Source organism: Hippopotamus amphibius, chromosome 2, assembly GCF_030028045.1.
Source record: "Hippopotamus amphibius kiboko isolate mHipAmp2 chromosome 2, mHipAmp2.hap2, whole genome shotgun sequence".
NCBI classification, from domain to species: Eukaryota; Metazoa; Chordata; class Mammalia; order Artiodactyla; family Hippopotamidae; genus Hippopotamus; species Hippopotamus amphibius.
In genome coordinates this window covers 70,782,008-70,806,035 of record NC_080187.1, presented here as the reverse complement: position 1 = coordinate 70,806,035, position 24,028 = coordinate 70,782,008, and the positions used below count along the sequence as shown (strand labels likewise).

Below are 24,028 nucleotides of genomic sequence, written 5' to 3'. Positions count from 1 at the left end.
CCTTAATTACTATGTGCGTGTATCATGAGGCCTCTTTTAATTACTAAAGCTCACAGGCCTTGATTTGCTAACTAATAGCATAAGACCCCATCATTGTTCATTGTTCTTTTTTGCATATTTATTAGCTACTTCTGAGCATTTTATTTTGCAAATGAGCCTTAGAATCAGTCTGTTAAATGCCATAGAGAACCTCACTGAAATCGTGACTTGAAAAATTATTTAATGTTTACATTAATTTGTGACAAATTGATTTCATTAATATTAACCAGAAACATGAGAAGTTTCCATTTATTGAGCTTTTTAAAATCTACTCTAAGTAACGCCACTGTAAAATCTCAGTTTTATTTATATAGATCTCGCACATTTATTTATAAGAAATTTATGTTTTAACTTGTTATTGCTATTGTAAATAATAGCACTTCTTTGTCATTGCATTTGAGAAACAGTTACTGCTTGTACATAAAAAAGCTATTGTATTAGGACATTAATCTTATATCCAAGGGCAAAAGCCCTACTAGTTGTGGAGAAGGGGTGGCAGGTGGAGAGTGTGGAGAGCTTGGAGAGATCCAGAGAGGACATAACCAAGGTTAAGATGCTTTCTGGAGTTCTGAGAAGGAATTCAGCACCCCTCAGCACCCTAGGCCTGGCTGAATGGAGTGAGGTGCAGGGGGGTCAAGACACAGAAACCCCAGAGTTTAGGGGCAGTGTTCTGTTTGGAACTTTGGAGCACACTGAAGAAATGGCAGCACGGTGTGTTTAAGCAGAAATGAGCCTTAGATGGTACATCGAGTATCCCTGAGGCCGAAGTGTGGCACGGAAGGGGCTAAGCAGTTTCTGTCTGTGCCAGTGGTGAATGCAGAAGCGCTGACATGCAACAAGTGAAAGAGACATGGAGTGGGTACCACAAGAGGGCAAAGTCTATAGCCTTGAAGGTCAAGACCATGGCAGGAGCCACTGGTCTCAGCAGCACACGCCAGCACACAAAGGCCAACTGCGACCAATTACATCCAGAGAGGATGCAGTGAGGAAAGATGCCAGCAACCAGAGGCCAAATCACATAAGACACACAAGTCCTTCAGGACTCAGAGGATTGTGCACTAGAGGGATGTCACCCTCTTGGCCACGATGGATGGTAAGTAAGTTTCCCCTGCCTCGTGATGCCATTTTGGGGAAGGAGGAAAGGAAGACTCCAACGTAGGGTATGCACTTTCAAGTGACTATGTTTAAATTATGAAGTCACTGAGTAATTTGCTGAAAGAGATCAGATACTAAACAGGCAGATCCTGAGTTACCCTTAAGTGGCAAGACAGGAGCTCACAGCAAGTGGAATTCAGTCATGGGGAAATAATGTCACATTTCCATACCTCTGAGCCATAGTGTATAGCTTTTAAAAATATTTACATGCTAATATAATTTGTGTGGTTACATACATCCTATAGGACATGTAATTTTGGTCCTCTTGTTGTGTGTCTCTACATGTATACACATTGGGCTACATTCCACAGTCATGGCGACAAGGCTAAAAGCTGCAGGTTTGAAGTGAGAAGAGTCGGTATGTATTACACAGCAACATTCCTGCATGGAAAGCAAGGACTCTGAAAACCAAACATTCAAAATATGCACTCCATTTAACATTTTGTTTGTAGGCAGTCTATTATCTGAGTACTTTTGCAAGAAGAATAATCACCAGCTCAGTCCACATTTGTACTTATGGATATACAATGGTGGAAGACGGAAATGAGAAAGATATTCCCTCAATGCTTCCCAGGTAAATTATGTAGCCTATCTGCATTTTTACCTAGTATACAAGGAATGATTAAAAGTTGACTTTAAAGTTTCAGTTCCAGGCAGGATGGACTAATTGCACCCCACCCTGTCTCTCTCATTGAATGAAGCTATAAAACCTGGACAGAATATGTGCAGCAGCTATTTAAGGTCTCTGGAAAGTAAACAGTAGCAGGCAGATTGGAAACGAAGACAAGAATTCAAAGCATCAGTGAAGTGCTGAGTTCACCACATTTTCCCCTGGACAGAACTCAGAGATACCTGGGCATCAGCACAGACTTAGAAGCTCCTAGTTAAGGCCTGAAGAGTAAGAAAAGGGGTTCTGGCAGCAATAGCAATGGCAGCAAGTGGGCTGAAGATTTCCTTTCTGGAAGGTTTTAAACCTAGTATCCTAAATAATTGTAAAACTACTCACATTATGTATTTCCTATCGGGTGAGTTTTGGTAACTTGTGGTTTTTGAGGAATTGGTCCATTTCATTTATGCTGTTGAACTTCCATAGAGTTGTTCTGTGGGGTCTGTAGTGACATCTCCTCTTTTGTTCCTGATATTAGTAGTTTGTGTTTCTCTTTTTTTTTTTCTTTATTGGTCTTGCTAGAGGTTTACCAATTTTTCTTGATCTTTTCAAAGAGCAACTATTTGCATTAATTTTCTGTATCATGTATTGATAAACACAGGAACTTGGATGAATCTCAGAGTTATTAATGCTGCATTAAGAAAGCCAGTTTCAAAAGATTACAAGCTGTATGACTCAATTTATATGACACTCTCAAAAGATACAAACTATATTGACAGAGAACAGATCAGTGGCTGTTAGTCATTAGGGGAGGTGGGTGTGACTACAAAGGGACAGTATAAGGGAGGTTTCTGGAGTGATATGTTCTGTACCCTGACTGTGGAGGTGGTCACACAAAATAAAGTCAATTTTACCACACGTTCATTTAAAAAATAAAATGTAAAGTAACTCCTAAGTTCAGAGACGAAATAAGACTGGTTTAAGAAGTTTCTCAGTTTTAAAATTTATAATTAATAACTGTCCAAACAATGAATTTTTCAATTAAATACTTCTCTTCCCTAGTAAATTTGATGTCACCATAAAAATAAGTTTGTTTATACCTATTTTCAACAAGATTTGGGGGAAATAAGAACTCTTATCTAACATTAGTGGAGTTAATTACTATAAGCTCTTTGGATGTATCTTTATCTCTAAGGAAATATAAAATGTATATAGTTTTTGATCCAACAATTCTACTTCTAGGAATTTCTAGTACAGATGTACTTGTTCAAGATACAAGCATAGACATATGTGTGTTTACTGCAGCATAATTTATAAGAAAAGACCAGAAACAATGTTGACATCCATTAATAAGTAAATTATATAGGTGCGTACAATTAACTATCAAAAAACATTTTTAAAATGAGGCTAGAGGGGATATGGGGATAGATGTATAAATACAGCAGATTCACTTTGTTGTACAGCAGAAACTGGCACAACAGTGTAAAGCGATTATACTCTAATAAAGAGCTTTAAAAAATAAGTAATCATCAATCACTGATTTTGGGGAAAAAAATCTCTAAAATTATTAAGAAAAAATAACAAGGTGAAGAATAATATATAGAGATGGATCTCATTTTTGCTTATGAAAGACCTTATATAAGTTGGGGGAGTTTATATAAAAATAAAAATTCCCATAAGGATATAAAAAATATTGTTAATAATAGTTATCTCTTTGGAGTAAGCATGGAGATATAAGGGGGAGGAGAAAGGAAATAGTTTAAACTTTTCTGAACTGCTAGAAAAACCACAAACATGATACTATTAAAAAACTATTTTTTTTAAAATACTAGTAAGATATAATAATAGCTTTGTACAAAGTTTATCCATCAGGACAGCTGGTCTTCTGCCAACCCTGGGAACGCCCATAGCCAGAGAGATCTTAATGCGGTCAGGACAAAGTTGGTTATCACTGGTGAGTGAGATGGGAATGGAGGAAAACTCTTCCTCCAAGGAATTACGGTCTCACTGTCTACTCAAAGGCAGTCAGAATATAAACAGCATACCCACAACCAAAGAAGAAGCTGCCTGGGGTTCTGCAACCGGATCCTGTTGATAAATTCATGGATGAGTCCTAGGGGTTCGACCCAGTTTTTCTGGGTTAACAGTCTATAAGTCCTAGTTTAAATTTTTTTTCTAATTTACGTTACAGGACATGTACATACGTCCTGAATATTTTCAGGACGTATATACAAGAACACAAGAAATTCTTGATACTAAAAGGTACCATCAACAATCACAAAACCGGGTTTGTGATTTTGAGAAAAATTACATAATTTTTGTTCACTAATGTTCTTAATAATACAACAGAGGACTAGGTAACAGTTAAGACCCTTACTAGATCCTGGAATCAGTGAGTCACCAATTCTGGTTTAGAAATTGAATTTTACACAATTCTTTTTTCCAGATTCAGGTTCTATTTGTCATTAGATTGAAACTGGCCAATAGTCATACGTCAATCTTGAAACCACTCTTAAAAAACATTATATATTTTGAGTTGTTGTTCAAATTTACTAATTGTGACACAAAACTCTTAAACAGAAGAATCTTCACAAATTTAAAATTTTCTCTTCTATTAAGTGTTGAAATACATCTTACTTTAGAGATAAAGTTATATTTCAAAAAAGTGTGGGGCCTAAGGAAAATATTTCATAACCATTTACTATAAATAACTTTACTGGAAAATTGTCTAAATATTTTAAAACATATAAACAAAAATATCAAAACTTTGTAGTTAAGGGATAAAAGCCAGGCGTCAGCTATTTTTTTCTCAGACAAGTTAGTCCACTCTCATTATCCTGAGTATCATTCTATACAGAGCTTCCTGATACCCGTGTTCTGCTACTTCTTCTTGGATGCTTGTCCCAACTCTATTCCAGCCTCACCCCAAGAGCCTGACCTCTCTGAACTGCCCACGTGCATTGCTGCCCTTGTTTGCATCTCACACATCTTTCCTGCCCTCTCTCTGCAGCACCCATCACCCACAGCAGCCCTGGGTGTTAGCCTGAACAACCCAGCTGGCTGTGTGTCCTGCACTGGCCCAAGTATGCTGTTGAGAGCTGGGAGAAGAATGGGGAGGGACAGAGAGAGGTGTGAGGAAGGACAGAGAGAGAAAAAGGGAGAGGGAAGGAGGGAAAAAGAAAAGAGTTGAGGAATAGACTTGTTGGTTACTAGTTTGCCATCCATGTTCAGTTTCTTCCTTTTCCCACTTAAAAACTTTGCCCGGAATAATTGCTTCATATTTGGAAAAAGAGAAGAAACCCCTGAATGATGACAAGTGACATAATATGTGCTAACCTGATCTCTGATGAGAAACTGATTTATCACCCACATTTCAGAGCCCTGGGAAAGTTGACATGAAGGGATAAATGGATTCCAGGGCAGGCAGTGAACTTCTGAGGTGCATTTCAGAAGCTCTCCTCTAAACCATAAATAAAAGCAGGTTGACTACAGCGTGGCACAGATGACCAGGACAAAACATCATGCCACGTGGGACCATCAGTCAACACCCTCCTCACAACACCCCAAGAGGATGACCAGATATTCCATATTCTAGAGAGATGTTTCCCAAGCTGACTTTTCTAAGAGCTCATGGGGAAAAAAGGCAGTTCAGAGGACCACAGCTTGAAAACTAGTACCAAGAAAACTATATCAGGGAGCTTGAAGGGTGGGAAAGAATACTAAAATCTTCAGTAAAGCCATCAGCAAGATTTTAGTTTCAAAACACACCTGCCTCTCTCATCACTCCCCCAAGACTGACTTCCCACCCTGAACCATTTACTAGCAACTCCCACAATCAAAGGGAAGTAGGCATCAATGCCCCTGTTTGAATATGAAATATGAGATGAAGTGCTGAGGCCAGCAAATAAGAGAAGAGAAGTTACATAGCTCTCACTGGGAGGTAGAAGCCCCCACCCCAAGACCGTCAACTTCATCCATTTCTTCCCCGGCAGGAGAAACTTTGTAAGGGAACAGAATCTATCTTTGGACATTTCATAGCAAAAGTGAACCCACAGATTGACACTTACATTTCATTTGCTTGGAGATGGACTTGTTAGGTTCAAGCCAGTGCTGGGGAGAAAAAAAAGCAGAGATTGTGGGTCAAATGGCTGGACCATGTGATGCATACTTAATAAAGATATTCTTTTTCCAAAGTATAGCCTTGGTCCCCCATAGATATTCCTCTGAAGTTCCACCCTCTGAAGATCAACATGAACAATTGGGCAATAATAATACCACAGGCAAGGGTATAAATTACAGAGCATTAATACTTTCTGCGCAGTATTTGAGTCATAGAGTTGCTAGGAGAGAAGGACAAGGGAGAAAATATGCAATTAAATGGGATGTTCCATTGGCTCTAGTTGGCTCCTAGGTGATTCTTTGAGCTCCACTGCTCTGGGCAAACCACAGATGGCTGAAGACTTTGACATCCACAACCTCTAAGAGTCACAGTCCAGCAGCATCCTTTCGGTTTAACAGTGGGCCAAGCCAGCTTTAGCCCCGTCACACACAGAGGCAATTCTTCCTTCACAGTTGGGAGGAACAAATTATTTTAAATATCTTATTTCAGAGGCCTGAGGTCATCAAGGAGAAAAATCAGCTGCAACATAAAACAAAGAAGCCCAAAGTCCTGAATAGCTCAGAATCGTGTTACTGACACGTATCTGAAGCAGACACAATGTTAGCCCCAGCGACTAACTCTCTCCACACCATGAGTGAAGGTCACTTTGACATGCTGAGATCAGGGCAGCCTCTGATATCACTAACCATGATGTCCCTGAAGCTGCTTAAGGAACATCAGGAAGCATCATTTTATACACCAGAAGTTCATAAAGACGATAAGAGGGGTGCCAATGGGTATCCATCCAGATGCCAGGGAGCCCTCACTTACAGGACACCCACTCCCTGCTGATTACCGGAGAGGAAAGAAGAGGAGGAAACTTACCATCCGTTGAGCACTTACACCTCACTCTATTTCATCTGTGGCATCCAGTAAGCCTCAAGGTTCTGTATTATCCTTATTGTTTCATGTATATGCACAGCTATACAGTTAAATAGGAGCTAGCATTGTTGAGTGCTGAGTGCCAGAGTTTCCAAGAGTTTCCATGAGCTATCACTACCACCCCATTTACAGATGAGAAGTCTGGCGCTCAGGATGTTAAAGAACTTGCCAAAGAAATGGCAAAGCGAAGAAATGGTGAAGTTAGCATTAGGTGGGTTTCCAGAGCACAGGCCCTTAACCCCAGGCACGGGCCTCCCAACAGATCAGTTCACTCTAAAATGTATTATTCTCCTTGCTGAACACTCCTTACCTCCCCAGGAACTGGAGAACTGAGTGTCTAATCAGTAGTTTCCAATCTAGGGTTTCAGATCTTTGCAGTGTTTAAACAAGAATGGAGGTCTTTTAGCTATTTAAAATAAATCTAACTCTTCTAAATGAAGAATCTGCTAGGAAACCATGCATTTACCCTTGACATGTTACACAAGCAAACTCATATAGCAAATTTCTTTGCTTCTGGCCAAAAATACACCAACTCATGTTGGGAACCCTGGCTATCTCCTTTTTTCCCTGATTTTTTTATTGTGGTAAAATATACATAACATAAAATTCACCATCCTATTTTTAAGTGTATCGTTCAATGGTATTAAATACACTCATAACAGTGTGCTACCATTGCCACCATCCATCTCCAGAACTCTTTTCATCTTGTAAAATTTAAACTCTATACCTATTAAACAATAATTCCCATTCTCCCCTTCCTCTTGGCCCTTGGAAACCACCACTGTACTTTCGGTTATATCCTTCTAATCAGAAATTATGCTTGGACTTTACACAGTTAAAACTAAATAGTGAGAAAGGTAAGGATTATACCACTTACTAACTATATAACCTTGTGCAAAACGTTTAATTTCCGTCTCAATTTCACAACTACAAAATGGGAATAATAGGGCTTCCTAGGTGGCGCAATGGTTAAGACGCCACCTGCCAATGCAGGAGACACGGGTTCGATCCCTGCTCCAGGAAGATCCCACATGCCGCGGAGCAACTAAGCCCATGCGCCACAACTATTGAGCCTGCGCTTTAGAGCCCGTGAGCCACAACTATTGAGCCCATGTGCTACACCCACTGAAGCCCACGCGCTTAGAGCCCGTGCTCCACAACAAAAGAAGCCACGGCAATGAGGAGCCTGCGCACCACAACGAAGAGCAGCCCCCACTCACCGCAACTAAAGAAAGCCTGTGCACAGCAAAAAAGACCCAACACAGCCAATAAAATTAATTAATTTTAAAAATTAAAAAAAATATATGCTGGATGTATTTTTAAAAAAAGGGAGTAATAATAGTACCTATCTTGCAGGAGTGTTGTGAGGATTTTAAAAGTTAATAAAAAGTTAGTAAAGGTAAGCTTGCTTAAACAGTGCCTAGCATGTGAAAAATACTCAGTGAATGCTTGTTTGCTGATGCTGTTGCTGTTATTTAATAGGCACAGTTTAATTGGTAGACCACATCTTTCAATATATGGGGCTCATGGAAGAGAATCATAAAAGAGGCTCTGGTGATTAAATTACTTTTCTAGAAATAAATAAATACAATAATTTAGAACTAAGGCATGAAAACAAATAACAGCAGCCTAAGATCAATAACTATTGCTATTGTTTCACAAAGGAGCATCACCAGTCACTTTGCCGATAAAGTCTGAAATAGAAATAAGTTTTCCAAATTCTCCGTGCTTGGCATTCTTTAAATTCCTTAGCCCTTCTCTACCTAACTTCAACCTACCTCCCCAACCTTCTCACTGCCTCCAGAAATGACAGGGAAGTTTCATTTTGTGTGCCGCACATTAGTTAGTTGGTGGTAATCTCCCAGGGCTATGAGGAAAACTCCAAGACTGGGTGAAGGCTTAGGGAGAATGAGTGCGGTGATGGATTGGTTACGTCTGCCGTGCCATGATTGGCTATGTCTCCCATGGAGGGGGAGGGAACAGTCAAGGCACACCTGCAAGGTATTTGCCATCTGTGGCCTGCATAAATAATTTACTCTAAATGAACTGGCCTTCTCATTGTCCTACAAAATACACCCTGTGGTTTCTGATCAGCTCCTACCTTCCTCTTCCTCTCAGCCTATTCATATCCTGCCCTTGCCTCTCAGTTACTCAGTACTACATACATTTCCAAGACAACTATTCTTCCCCAATGGGATAGTCATAAGGTATAGAGTCCTAAGAAAAATAAGCCAGCAGTAATCACGTTTCAAGGGATTACAGGAAATCATTTCTTCAAAGAGGGTCAAGCTCAATTTATTAGTATGCACTAAAATTTAAAAACCTGACTGGCCTATGGCCTAGCAATACTTTTATTCTCTAATTTGGTCATGTGAACAAAGAGGAACATAACAAGAATTTTCACTGCAATATTATATAAAACTACAAAATATTAGAAGTAACATTAATGTCCATAATCAGAAAAATGGGTAAATAAAATGGGTAAATGAATGCTGGGTGATTCTGCAGCAGTGTTTTATAACAGGTGGGTCTTTATGTGTAACATGGTTGAATCCCTAAGGCATGCTGTGGGATGAAAATATTGAATTGCAAAGTTTATAATTGTGGCGACAGTTCCCAAATTGTGCACTGCAGCATCCCAGGGAAGCACAGCCATACTAGGCATCTGCTGGACACTGTGCAAACTCTGAGCTCAAGGAGGTTCACAGTTCCAATATTAGAACATACTATAATCCTTTTGATATCATACTTTTTGCAAAGTTGGGTTTCCAGTGATTGCTGTGATTAAAAACCATGCAAAAATAGGTATGGAATAGGCAATGAGTGTGGCAGTATTTGATCTGATTCCAGGATTTGAGAGCCATGGAGTATCCAACAAGCACACACTGCCTGTGAGTAAGTAATTATGGTTAAGAAAAAACTGAAAATACTATTTTCATGTGTATAATGTTTTAAATGGCTACTAAGGCCATAATGGTTATGGTAGGACATAAATATTTATTAACTTGTTTGGATCTAACTCTTATTAGATGGAACTGTTAAATATCCTTTTTGACCTAGGGCACCATGAAATAATTACTAAGATATTGAAAGAGTCATAAACCAAGAAAGTTTGAGAACCTCTGAGCTATGGTATCATACAATTAATGTTTTCTTTTAAAAATAAAAAGTACAAAACACTACCATATATTTTCAAAGAATACATAACAAGCATCTAAATGTATTTTCAAACATCTAAAATGATACTAAACTGATCCAGTGAGGCGGGTAACAGGCAGAGAACAGGAATTTAGGGGTGTTGGTCAAAGAAAACCATAACTTCCATTTTATCTGTGATATTTTAACTTAAATTTTTACATGTATTCATGCATTATATAAATATTTAAAAATCAATTTAAAACCTAAGGTCTATCCAGATAATAAAAGTAGATTTCGATGCCTTAGAGGACTGGGACGGGGAGGGTGGGGGGGACTCGAGGGAGGGTGTGGGGGGGGCGAGGTAGGGAGGGAATATGGGGATATGTGTATAAAAACAGATGATTGAACTTGGTGTACCCCCCCCCAAAAAAAAGTAGATTTCATGTAATTTAGACTCAAGAGGAAGAATTTCATACATAACAGGCAGATACCAAATCCTGTCAAGCACCCAGGGTTGACAGTGCCATCTGACTCAGAAGCCAGCAGGCCTGGATTCAGAGGCCAGTTCTGCAACTTACTAATGAGTGGTGTGACCTCCATCAAGTTCCTCTGCTTCCTCACTTACAGCAACACCATGAGATTTAAATGGGTTAATTCATTTAGAAGCTCTTAGAACAGAGCTTGGATCATAGTGAAGGCTCAATAAACACCAGCTGCTCCCATCTTCCGCCTGTTCACTGAGAGAGACTTCTAAGTTGGTGCCATGGGCCCTCTTGGTGAGCCCACCTTTATCATTCTCTTCCTCTCTCCCTCCCCACCCCACCTACCTTCTGCTCTACATGAACAGGTAATTCTCCTTCCTTTTTTCATTCTTCCTTTTAGAGTTAAGAGTTGGGCAATGAAGTAAAACCTGGACCACACCAACAACTCCTGCTGAGACATGTATGTACAGATGGATTGCACGCCCATGAGAAAATACCACCTGCAATGTGGTGTGCTTGGCAATTAGATATACAGCTTAGAACATTTATCACATTGCTATTTTCCTTTCAATTGCTACTTGGGATATATGCTATCTTTTTAAGTCTGTTTCCTTGCCGAAAAATGATATTCCCCAGAGAGAGGAGAAAAGGAAAATCCGCCAACCAAATATCTGAATTTGTGGCTGAAACCTTCATTTCCTCAACTCTTATTTAGCATAATAATTCCAAAGACGAAAGAAGCTAATACCCAACCATTGATTCTACTTACTGAGCTTCGGGAGAAAGATGAATCAAAGGATGCATCCTTAGCATGATCTGAAGGTATCAGGAAGGTGTCTGCAGGAGGGTCTCTGAAGGCTCAGCCCAGATCCCCTTTCACCTTTGTCTGAAGTTTTTTTTTTCAGAAGGCTGCTCTCAGGTTACCAGAATCCATTGCAGGGGAGATTGAACCTCCCCACACACCTCCACCCCCAACCCCATCCCACAGCTAGTAAGCTCTTAACTAATAACTGACAGATGTGGAAGGATAAATACCTCTGCTCCCTTGCCCAGAACAACTCTAAGGCATGACCTACACTCTTCCTGAGCTCCTCTGGGGGACTGAGCCCAAGTTACTCTCTATATGACTCTGCCCAACAACACACACTTGCATGCCCTCCTTCTCTTCCATGTCCCAATCCACCAATCTGCTACAAGTCTTCTCTTGGGAACATTTCCTAATACAACTGGAATTTTTATCTCAGGATCTGCTTTCTAGGAACTGAACCTAAGACAGCCCCCCTAACTCTCCAGCAAAAACTGCCCTCCATGGTATTTAAAATTCTTCTATTCAAGGTTTATTCCTTGTGCCTTAGGCTTGAGCCCTGGTAACCTGAGAGTTCCCTGTGAGGGGTCCCAATTTAGTACTGTTTTCAGTATTGACAAACTAACCTGACCAACATTTCAAGCCATTTCTTAGAACAAATATATTTTGATTGACAGCAGCTTGAAAAAAAGAAGAGTAGAATGTAGCTACACAAAAGAGGTGAAAAGTAGACAGAGGCCTAAACCTCTAGACCCTGATTTCCTTCTCTGTGATCTTGTGGATCAGGGGTAGCAGACCCCAGAACCCCTAAGATTCATTTAGCTCTCACATTCCACATACTATGAATTGAAGGATGAGAACATTGGAAACAAATGTTTCTTTCTTTTTAATTTTGCTGCTGCATTTAGCCCTAAGAGATCATTTTTCTCTACCCCATCAAAGAAATAGTGCATTTCTTTCATACTTTCTAGTTTTGCCTTGTTTGGGGAAAAAGAGGGTGGGTGTGAGGTGGTGATTTATGACTAAGTAGATTGATTTTTAATTTGGTAGCTGCTGAGATTTAAAAAAAAAAAAAAAAGCTCCCCCAAATAAACAATATAACACTTAGTTATCTTCAGTGCTGGGCTTCTATTGAAACTGATCCAGCCTGTGATTGCAGAATAAATTACACATTTCTCTGTTATCTTTCTCAAAACCCTTGGTTCCCTACACTAAAGTAATCTGTAAACTACAGAAATGTGTTAAATAACCCATGGGACTTTAAACAAGAATGAATCTTCCCAAACAGGAGATTGTTTTTCCCCTCAATAGCAACCAGATCCAAAATCTGATCAATTCCCATCATAGCCCTGAAAAGACGGCCTGATTCTCATATCTCATCTGGACAAAGCCACAGAGTAACTCAGTCCTCCCTGCATTAGCTAGCCAATTTATGCCATTTCTAGGCCCTTTGGCCTTTGCTGGGGAGAAAAGAACACCACTGAAATGAATGCAGCCTTAACTATGTTCTGGATAATAAAGTTAGCTTAGGCCCTAGTTATTTCAGTCTCAGGAACAATGGTTTCCACTCCAGTTTCAATAAAATCTGTATCAACAAAAATATCCATAGATCAGGTATACTCAAAGTCACTGTCCATTTGTAAGTCAATCAACATAAGAAAACCTCCATGGCTTTAGTATAGTGTTTTTAACTCCTTCAGCCATACTACTTTTGCTTTCTAGGTTTTTAGGGATGAGCAAAATAGAAACAACTGCCAGGAGAAGAAACACTATAGGAAACAGGAAAGCATAAGCACCTTTTTGTTTTTCTCATAAAGGACCAGATTGTAATTATTTTCAGCTTTGTGATCCATATGGTCTCTGTCAAGACTACTCAGCTCTGCCAATGGAACATAAAAGCAGCCACAAACAATACAGAAATGAATAGAAGTAGCTGTGTTTCAACAAAATTTTATTTACAAAAAACAGATGAGGGCCATCCTGACCCTTGTGTGCCAACCTCTGCTCTACATCCAAGAAATCCACAATGCACACTTAAAGAAAAAAATTGTAGTGGTCTGAAAATACTATAGAGTTTGTAAAAAATATTTATTGCTGTGCATTTTACAGTACAGTAAAATGCCAAAATGCAATTATAAGGGAAATTATGGGATTCCTTCATGCTTGTTACAATGGAATTTACCACTGTGTAACATCTACTGTCATGTCATTTAACAACACTATCAACCAAACTTTTCTAAAGTCAAAGTTCTCCTAGTTGCCAGAAACATGGATCTTTTCAAACTCTTTAAAGCATGGAATGGTAAAAAGATAAGTTACATATGTTGATAATACGGAATAATGCATTTAAACAACAACCCTATGGCACAGGTACTTTTAATATCCCCATTTTACAGATAAAGAAATTGAGGCACAGGTTAAGGTCAAAGTCATACAAACAGCAAATGGCAGGGACAGGATTTGACCCAGTCTTCCTGGTGTCAAAGCTCTCAGCACTTGAGCAATAATATCCTCTGATCTTCCCTCTTCTTGATATTTGAAATTGCAGCTTATTCCTTTTCATTAATTCTGTAACTACCCGTGCTTCCAGAATATCTCTCTCCCCTCATTCTATTTTTTCTGCTCTGTATGTTCCTGGTCAGTCTCCACTGCAGGTTTCTCCTTCTGGACCATCCTTTAAAATATTGATGTTCTTCAGCTCTCGAATTCTCCTCTCAATTTATATTCTCCCTCAGCACTGCAATCTATTCCTCAGGGCTTTAAAGCAGTGAAGACCTCATGGACTCCAGAAACCTCCATTGTGACCTAAAACTTTTTAATTAAGCTTCAGATCCATACTTTCAACTATACTCTAAACCTCTCCACCTCAACATCTCAGAGTCATCCCAACTCAACATGTCCAAAACATATCAACCCACACTCTCTTTGTACTGTTTCTTTGGTAAATTGTTCCACTTGCACTTGGAACCCACATAAGAAGTCCAAACACTCTACTGGAGATGGCCTAAAAACATATGTGGGTAGGGGTCCCCAAGCCCCACCTTCCAGTCATCCCCATCGAGGCACCAGGCATATGAATAAAGATGTCTTGGACACCCTCAGACCAGACCAGCCATCAGCTGAGTAAGCCCAGTCAACCCCATACAGAGCAGAAGAATCACCTAGCTGAGACCAGCTCAAATTCCTGACCCACAAAATCCTGAAATATAATAAAATTATGTTGTTTTAAGCCGCTAAGTTTTAGGGAGACTGGTTACATGGCAATAGATAACTGGAACTCCTCTTCTTTGTTATGGACTGAATGTGCCCCCATCCCACAAATTCACATGTTGAAGCCTTAACACCAATGTGATGGTCCTGGAGATAAGGACTTTGGGAAGTAATAAGGTTAAAAAGAAGTCACGACCCACATGATGGCATTAGTGTTTTTATGATGACAAAGAAAGACCATATTGCAGCACTATTTACAATAGCCAGGACATGGAAGCAACCGAAATGCCCATCAACAAATGAATGGATACAGAAGATGTGGCATATATATACAATGGAATATTACTCAGCTATAAAAAGGGATGAGATGGAGCTATATGTAATGAGGTGGATAGAACTACAATCTGTCATACAGAGTGAAGTAAGTCAGAAAGAGAAGGACAAATGTATGCTAACTCACATATACGGAATCTAAAAATGGTACTGATGAACTCAGTGACAAGAACAAGGACGCAGATACAGAGAATGGACTGGAGGACTCAAGGTATGGGAGGGGGCGGGGGGTGAAGGGGAAACTGAGATGAAGCGAGAGAGTAGCACAGACATATATATACTACCAACTGTAAAATAGTCAGTGGGAAGTTGTTGTATAACAAAGGGAGTCCAACTCGAGGATGGAAGATGCCTTAGAGGACTGGGGCAGGGAGGGTGGGGGGGACTCGAGGGGGGGGAGTCAAGGAAGGGAGGGAATACGGGGATATGTGTATAAAAACAGATGATTGAACCTGGTGTACCCCCGAAAAAAAATAAATAAAAAAAAAATAAAAAAAAAATAAAAAAAAGAAAGACCAGAACTCTCTCAGGATCCCCCTACCCCCACACCCTGACATGTGAGAACACAGGGAGAAAGCAGCCATCTGCAAGCCAGAAAGACAGTTCTCACCAGGAAACAAATCCATCAGCACCTTGTTCGTGGACTACCCAGCCTCTAGAACTGTGAGAAATAAATGTCGTGGGTAAGCACCTGGTCTATGGTGTTTTCTTGCAGCAGCCCAAGCTGCCTAAGACACTCCTTATTATTTCCATCCATATAACACACAATAACAATTGACTTTGAAAGATTATCTGCTGGAGCATGAAAGAAAAAGAAATATATCTGCTTCAAATTATCGTTTCCTAATCTATACTGTTTTTATTTCTCTAAGTTATACACTATACTCATATTTACATTCCAGTCTCTTCCCAGCTGGACTTAAAAACTGTCTTTAAAGTTTTTGAAACTTCCAAACTGCTCGTCTCCATTCACTCTGATGTTCTTGCCTGCTGGAAGCCTCCAGTGAGTGCTTCTCTTTATAATGATGGCACTTAAACCTTATCTCCCTAATTAATTTATATCTTCATCTGAGCCAAGCCCAAAAGATTCCCATCACAAAGAAGAAAGATTGTCCTACACTGGATATCTTCCCATTTTTCTCCAACTCTAACAAGAATAATATGGCATTTCCCACTTATTCTTTTGTCTGTGTGGTTTTTTTTTTAAGGTTCAGGTGTACAACATAGTGATTCAATAATTTTATACACTACAAAATAATCACCATGATAAGTCTAGTGACCATCTCTCACCATACAAACTTATGATAATATTGTTGATTATATTTCCCATACTGTACATTTCATCCCCATCACTTATTTTATAACTAGAAGTTTGTATCTCTAAATCTCCCTCACTTATTTCACTCATCCCCCAACCCCTCTGCCCTCTGGCAACAGCTAGTTTATTCTCTGTATCTATAAGTCTGTTTTTGTTTTGTTTTGCTTTTTAGATTCTACATACCAGTGAGATCAAGTAGTATTTGTCTTCCTCTAATTCCACTTAGCATGCCTTCTAGATCCACCCATATTGTCACAAATGGCAAGAGTTCATTTTTTAATATTTTTAATTTTTATATTTATATATAATCACATCTTCTTTATCCATTCACCAATCAATGGACATTTAGGTTGCTTCCATATCTTGGCTATTGTAAATAGTGCTGCAATGAAGACTGGAGTGTATATATCTTTTTGAATTAGTGTTTTTGTTTTCTTTGGGTAAATACCCACAAGTGAAATTGCTGAATCATATGGAAGTCTCACTTTTAATTTTTTGAGGAATCTTTACAGTGGTTTTCCTAGTGGCTGCACCAATTTACAATCCCACCAACACTGCAAGAGTGTTCCTTTTTCTCCATATTCTTACCAACACTTCTTAGTTGTTGTCTTTTTGATTAGTCATTTTGACAGATATGAGATAATGGCTCATTGTAGTTTTGATTTGCATTTCCCTGATGATTAATGATGTTGAGTATCTTTTCATGTTCCTGTTGGCCATCTGCATGTCTTCCTTGGAAAAATGTCTATTCAGGTCCTCTGCCCATTTTTTAATCTGGTTGTTTTTCCCATGTTGAGTTGTATGAGTTCTTTGTGTATCTTGAATATTATCCCCTTATGTGATATATCTTTGCAAACATCTCCAATTCAGTAGGCTGCCTTTTCATTTTAAGTTTACTTCACAGTCCAAACGTTTTTTTTTTTTTTTTTAGTTTAATACAATCCCATTTGTTTATTTTTGCTTTTGTTTCCCTTGCCTGAGGAGGAATATCCAAAAAATACTAAGACCGATGCCAAAGAACATACTGCCTATGTTTTCTTCTAGGAGTTTTATGGTTTCAGGTCTTACATTTAAGGCTTTAATCCATTTTGTGCTTATTTTTGTGTATCAAGTGAGAAAGTAGGACAGTTTGGTTCTTTTGAATGTAGCTGTCTAGTTTTCTCATGACTATTTATTTATTTATTTATTGGCTGCATTAGGTCTTCGTTGCTTCTCTAGTTGCAGTAAGCGGGGGCTACTCTTCATTGTGGTGCACGTGCTTCTCATTGCAGTGGCTTCTCTTACTGAGGAGCACAGACTCTAGGCACATGGGCTTCAGCAGTTGTGGCACTCAGGCTCAGTAATTGTGGCTTGCGTGCTCTACACACAGGCTCAGTAGTTGTGGAGCACTTAGTTGCTGGGCTTAGTTGCTCCTCGGCATGTGGGATCTTCCCAGACCAGGGATCAAACCCGTGTCCCCTGCTTTGGCAGGCAGATTTTTAACCACTGCACCACATGGTAAATCCCCCAGAACCATTTATTGAAGAGGCTGTCTTTTCTCCATCATATATCCTTGCCTCCTTTGTTACAGATTAATTGACCATTTAAGTGTGGGTTTATTTCTGGGCTCTGTATTCTGTTCCATTGATCTATGTGATCTCTTTTTATGCCAGTATCATACTGCTTTGATTATTATAGCTTCATAACACAGTTTGAAATCAGGGAGGATGATGTCTCCAGCTTTGTTCTTTTGTCTCAAGATTGTTTTGGCTATTCAGAGTCTTTTGTGATTCCATACAAATTTTAGAATCATTTGTTCTAGTTCTGTGTAAAATGTAATTGGTATTTTGATAGGGATTGCACTGAATCTGTAGTTTACCTTGGGTAGAATGGTCATTTTAACAATATTAATTCTTCCAGTCCATGAGACTAGAATAGCTTTGCATTTGTTTGTGCTGTTTTCAATTTCTTTTACCAATGTCTTACAATTTTCTGAGTGCAGGTCTTTCACCTCCTTAGTTAGGTCTATTCCTGAGTATTTTATTCTTTTTGATGTAATTGTAAATGGGTCTTAGTTTCTATTTCCAATTGTTTGCTGTTAGTATATAGTAACACAACAGATTTCTGTATATTAATCTTTTATCCTGCAATTTTACTGAATTCATTTATTAGTTCTAATAGTTTTTTGGTGGTGACTTAGGGATTTTCTATGTATAGTATCAAGTCATCTGCAAACAGTGACAGTTTTACTTCTTCCTTACCAATTTGATTTCCTTTTATTTCTTTTTCTTGTCTGATTGCTACGGCTAGGACTTGAATCAAAGTGGCAAGAGTGAATATCCTTGTGTTGTTCCTAATCTTAAAAAAAAAAAAAAAGTGTTCAGATTTTCACTGTTGAGTATAATGCTAGCTGTGGGCTTGTCATATGTGGCCTTTATTATGTTGAGGTATGTTCCTCTACACCTACTTTGTCAAGAGTTTTTATCATAAACAGATGTTGAATTTCATCAAAAGCTTTTTCTGCATCTATTGAGATGATCATATAATTTTTATTCTTCAATTTGTTAATGTTAGGTATCACATTTATTGATTTACAGATATTGAACAATCCTTACATCCCTGGGATAAATTCCACTTGATCATGATACATGATCCTTTTAACATATCGTTGAATTTGGCTTGCTAATATTTTGTTGGTGACATGTTTATCAGTGATGCTGGTCTGCAATTTTCTTTTTTGCGGTGTTTGTGTCTGGTTTTGATATCAGGGTAATGCTGGCCTCATAGAATAAGTTCAGAAGTATTCATTCCTCCTCAATTTCTTGGAATAGTTTGAGAAGGATATGCATTAAATGTTTGATAGAATTCACCTGTGAAGCTATGTGGTCCCACACTTTCATTTGTTGGAAGTTTTTTTTAAATTATTTTATTCAATTTCATGACTGGTAATTGGTCTGTTCATATTTTCTATTTCTTCCTGATTCAGTCTTGGAAAATTGTGTTTCTAGGAATTTATTCTTTTCTTCTATGTTGTCCATTTTATTGGCATATAATTGTTCTTAGTAATCTCTTACGATCCTTTGTATTTCTGTGGTGTCAGTTGTAACTTCCCTTTCATTTTCAATTTTATTTATTTAGGTCCTTTCCCTTTTTTTCTTGATGAGCTTGGCTAAAGGTTTATCAATTTTGTTTATCTTTTCAAAGAACCAGCTCTTAATTTCATTGATCTTTTTCACCCGTTTTCTAGTTTCTATTTCATTTACTTCTGCTCTGATCTTTACTATTTCTTTCCTTCCCCTAAGTTTGGGTTTTGTTTGTTCTTCTTTTTCTAGTTCCTTTAGACATAAAGTTAGACTGTTTGAGATTTTTGTTTCCAGAGGCAGCTTTATACAGCTATAAAATTCCCTCTTAGAACTGCTTTTGCTGCTTCCATAGATTTTGGATCATTGTCTTTCCATTTTGATTTGTCTCTAGTTTTTTTTTTTTTTTTTTAATTTCCTATTTGATTTCTTCACCAAACCATTGGTTGTTTAGTAGCACATTGTTTAGCCTCCATATGTTTGTGGGTCTTTTTGCAGTTTTTTCCTTATAGTTGATTTCTAGCCTTGTAGCATTGTGGTCAGAAAAGATGCTCGATATGAATTCAATCTTCTTAAATTTATTGAGACTTGTTTTGTGGCCTAGCATGTGACCTATCCTGAAGAATATTCCATATGTACTTGAAAAAAATGTATTCTGCTGCTTTTGGATTAAACGTTCTCTCTATATATACATATAAAGTCCATTTGGTCTTGAGTGTCATTTATGGTCTTTGCTTTATTATATATATAAAATACAATAAATATAAGTATATATAATATATAAATTATATATGTTATATTATATTAAAATATTTATAAATATAAAATATTTTAAATAAATATATATAAATATATATGATATATATAATAAACTTCATATATATACAAAGTTGAGATATATTTAAGTTGATGATCTCTAAAGTTTGAATACATTCTAAAAATCCTGCACTTTTATTCCCCCCTCCACATTTACTATTTTTGACATCACATTTTACATCTTTTTGTTTTGTGTATCCCATAACTACTTATTGTGGATATAGATGATTTTACTCCTTTTGTCTTTTAACCTTCCTACTAGCTTTAAAAGCAGTTGATCTACTACCTATACTATATGTTTGCCTTTACCAAAGAGATTTTTTCTTTCATAGTTTTCATATTTCTAGTTGTGGCCTTTTCCACTTAAAGTCCCTCTAACATTTCTTGTAATGCCAGTTCAGTGCTGCTGAACTCTTTCAGCTTTTGCCTTTCCGTAAAACTCTTTATCTCTCCTTCAAATCTGAATGATAACTTTGCCAGGTAGAATATTCTTGGTTGTAGGGTTTTTTCCTTTCAGTACTCTGAATATATCATGCCACTCCCTCTGGCCTGCAAAATTTTTGTTGAAAAATCAGCTTATGGTCTTATGGGAGTTCCCTCATACATAACTACTTGCTTTCCTCTTGCTGCTTTTAAGCTTCTCTCTTTATAATTAAAATGACAAAAGTTAATGTGTCTTGATGTGGATTTCTTTGGATTTCTTTTGTGGGGGCTCTTTCTGATTCCTGGACCTGGACGTCTATCTTCTTTCCCATTTTAGGGAAATTTTCAGTTATTTTTATTTCAAATAAGTTTGCTGACCCTTTCTCTCTCTCTTATCCATCTGGGGCCCCTAAAATGCAAATATTAATATGCTTCATGTTGTCCCAGAGGTCTCTTAACTATCCTCATTTTTTAAAAATTCTTTTTCTTTTTCCTGTTCAGCCTGGGTGATTTCCACTACTCTGGCCTGCCAGTTCACTGATCTGTTTCTCTGTATTATCTAATCTACTGTTGATTCCTTCTCATTTTTTTTTTTTAGTTATTGTATTCTTCAGCTTTGTTGTGGTTCTTTTTTATATTTTCTAACTCTGTTAAATTTCTCACTGTGTTTAGCTATTCTTCTTTCAAGTTTGTTGAGCATTTTTATGATCACTTGCGATCATTATGACCTCCACTTTACTTAGTTCTTCTTCTAGGGTTCTTTTTCCTTCTTTGGAACATATTCCTCTGTCTCCTTATTTTGCCTAAAACTGTTATATTTCTTAATCAAGTGGCCTTACAGGTCCCAGCAGAGCTAACTGTGCAGCCTACAGGGTCCTGAGCTGGGGTCAACCTGCTAGTGGCCAGCGCTGGGTACCAGGGCAGCTGGCTGCAGGGCCTGAGGTGGTGGGAGGGGTCAGGTCCTGGGGCATCTGGCTGAAGGGCCTGGAGGGTCCCAGGGCTGGTGCCAGCCCACTTGTAGGCACCAGTGCTAATAGGTTAGAGGGAGGACTCTAAAATGGTACTTGGCAGTACCAGTGTCCTTGTGATAGAATGAGCCCCCCTCCCCCAAATGGCTGCTACCAGTGTCTATGTCCCTAGTAGGAGTCCCAGTTGCCCCCTGCCTCTCCAGCAGGCTCTCAAAGATCAGCAAGTGGGTCTGACCCAGGATCCTTTCAAATGGCCTCTGCACTGAGCCTTGGAGTATGTGAGATTTTCTGTGCCCTTTAAGAGTAGAATCTGTTTCCTACAGCCCTCTGACTCTCCTGTATGCAAATCCTGCTCACCTTCAAAGCCAGATGTTCTGTGGGCCCATGTTCCTGGTGCACTCCTGGGCTGGGAGTCTGATGTGGGGTTTAGGGCCCTCACTTCTTGGTGATCACCTTTGTAATTGTGACTATCCTCCTGTTTGTGGGTCACCTCCCCAGTGTGTGACCATACTGTGCCTCCATGTCTCCTACCTGTCACATTGTGGTTCTTTCTTTGTATCTCTAGTTATGAAAGATCTTTTCTCCTGGTCTTTGGGTTGTTTTCTCATATACCTGCAGTGTAAACAGTTGTAATTTTGGTGTGCCCATGGAAGAAGGTGAGCTCAGGGTCTTCCTACTCTGCCATATTCCTGGAAGTTCTTCCTTATGTCTGCTTTTTGACCCAAACAAGATGACCAGTTAATGAATTTGCTTCTCCCCACCACTAAAATTATGACATCTCAGCTGGCTAAGTGACTTCCAGATTGCAACCTGTGTTTACCAGGCATCCCATTCCTTCCCAGGAGAGGACATCAGGTGTAGAAAGAATCAATTATGAACAATAATTTTAGTTAAACACCAAGTTCTGCTTTCTTTTGAAAGAACGACAATTTCCCCAAATCTGTCAGTGTTAATACCTTGAACCACAATTGAACCACTAGACAATACATCCAATTTTCAAGCTGTTATGATAGTGCTGTGTTCCTTGTAACCTGAGTTCCCAAAGTATTTTCCTGAAAAGCCAAGCCACCTGTCCATACCCCTCCTGAAACAGACATCCAACTAATCTTAATTTTTAATACCCTGACACTTAAAAATAAAAGATAACTCATTAAACAGACAAATTCATGACCAGTGACTTGAGACAGCAATACAGCCCTCCTCTTTAGTGTAGGGTTGCCCTAGATCTCAGGTACCACTCTCATTCCTAGTTTTGAGCAACTGTGAAGCAATTTCCCTAGGAGCAGAAAGTAGCCTTTCAATGGCAAGAGCAGCTGGTGGGACATAATGCTGGCTAGCTTCCTGGCACCATCCCTAGAGTGAAACTTCAAATCACTAGGCCTGTTTCTTTTTCTATTTCATGTCCTCCCCAAAGGTGCCTCCAGCAAAAGCAAATTGCTCTAACATAGGCAAGGCCTTTTCCCATTATTAACAGAACTCCCTCATAGGCTCACTAGTTCTTTCTGGCTGCCAATGTAAAAAGCTCAGGGCTGTAATTATATTTGGAGGGAGGAGGCATCAGTGTTTAGCATATCCTTGCATCCATGATTTCCTAGCTCATCCTATCAGAAAGGACATCAGGTGGTCACATGACAAAGAATGCCCTAAAACAAGGGTGTTTGCAGAGATTGCCCCAGGGGTGTGGATTTCCAAAGTAAATTTGTTGTCTTTGGGTCTGAGTCAGACTAGCCCTTAAGTTAGAAAAGTCAATGACACTCATATAAGTGGGTTAAACAGATGCTTAGAGATACAGAAGTTAAAGTCAAAAGCATTGGATCCAATCTCCCTGAAGACTATAAACCAACTACCTACAACCAAATCCTGGTATAATTCCTCCCCTGGCTGGCTACAGTTGGGGTATTTCCTCAGTTCTAAGGCACTGGGGGTGACTTCCCTAGCTGGGTTTCGGAAAGGGGAAAGGGTGGAAGAATAAGAAGGGAAACCAGGACAACAGGCATCTCAAACCATAGCCATAGAAACTAGAATTATGAAACCCAATTGTTTCAAAACCTCATCTTTCCAAAGAAAAGTTACCACAGCACCTGAGCAGGAATGGGAGAAAGAATATGCTGTATTTAAGAAAAAATACCTGGATAAGCCAAGTAATATCTTTTTCTTCTGGAATTATTCCTTCTAAGATTTCTAAACTTATAGTCTCAGCTTTCTCTCTCAGTAAAATGAGGAGAATGCTACCCACCTTTCCCCTAGTCTTAGGCAACTAAGATTACTATATGAGTTCTTCAGAAGACAAATGTGGTGGAAATTCAAGAACTTTTATTGACCAGTATTCAATCTGTCCCTTCCTATATCAATTTTTTTAAATAAATGGAAATTCTGGGCCTTTGCTCTTAAAATAGCAAAGGATAGTCATCATTTACTGACTCAATCATCACTACTCTCAGAGCATATGGGGCATGAGACATCTTGTCAAACATATGGCATTCCAAATGTGATAGTGCTAAATATTTAATATTCCACAATGGTATACCATAAATCAAATTGTAAAGAGTTGTAGGCAAACCACCAACTCCCACAGCAGAGGTAAGTTCCTCTTCAGCCTTTCTAACGAACTTGATTTTTCTCTTGATTAGCTTT

At 38.8% G+C, this 24,028-nt stretch overlaps 1 protein-coding gene across 2 annotated transcripts in view; it reads right to left on the bottom strand.

Annotated features, from left to right (window-relative positions):
- The window catches only part of FRMD3 (FERM domain containing 3), a 280,138-nt gene that overhangs the window by 119,323 nt on the left and 136,787 nt on the right, over window positions 1-24,028 (bottom strand). For both annotated transcript variants that reach the window (XM_057724971.1, XM_057724970.1), the window contains exon 3: window positions 5,869-5,911. In XM_057724971.1, the coding sequence (XP_057580954.1) occupies window positions 5,869-5,911 (43 nt within the window). The remainder of the gene's footprint in view (window positions 1-5,868; window positions 5,912-24,028) is intronic.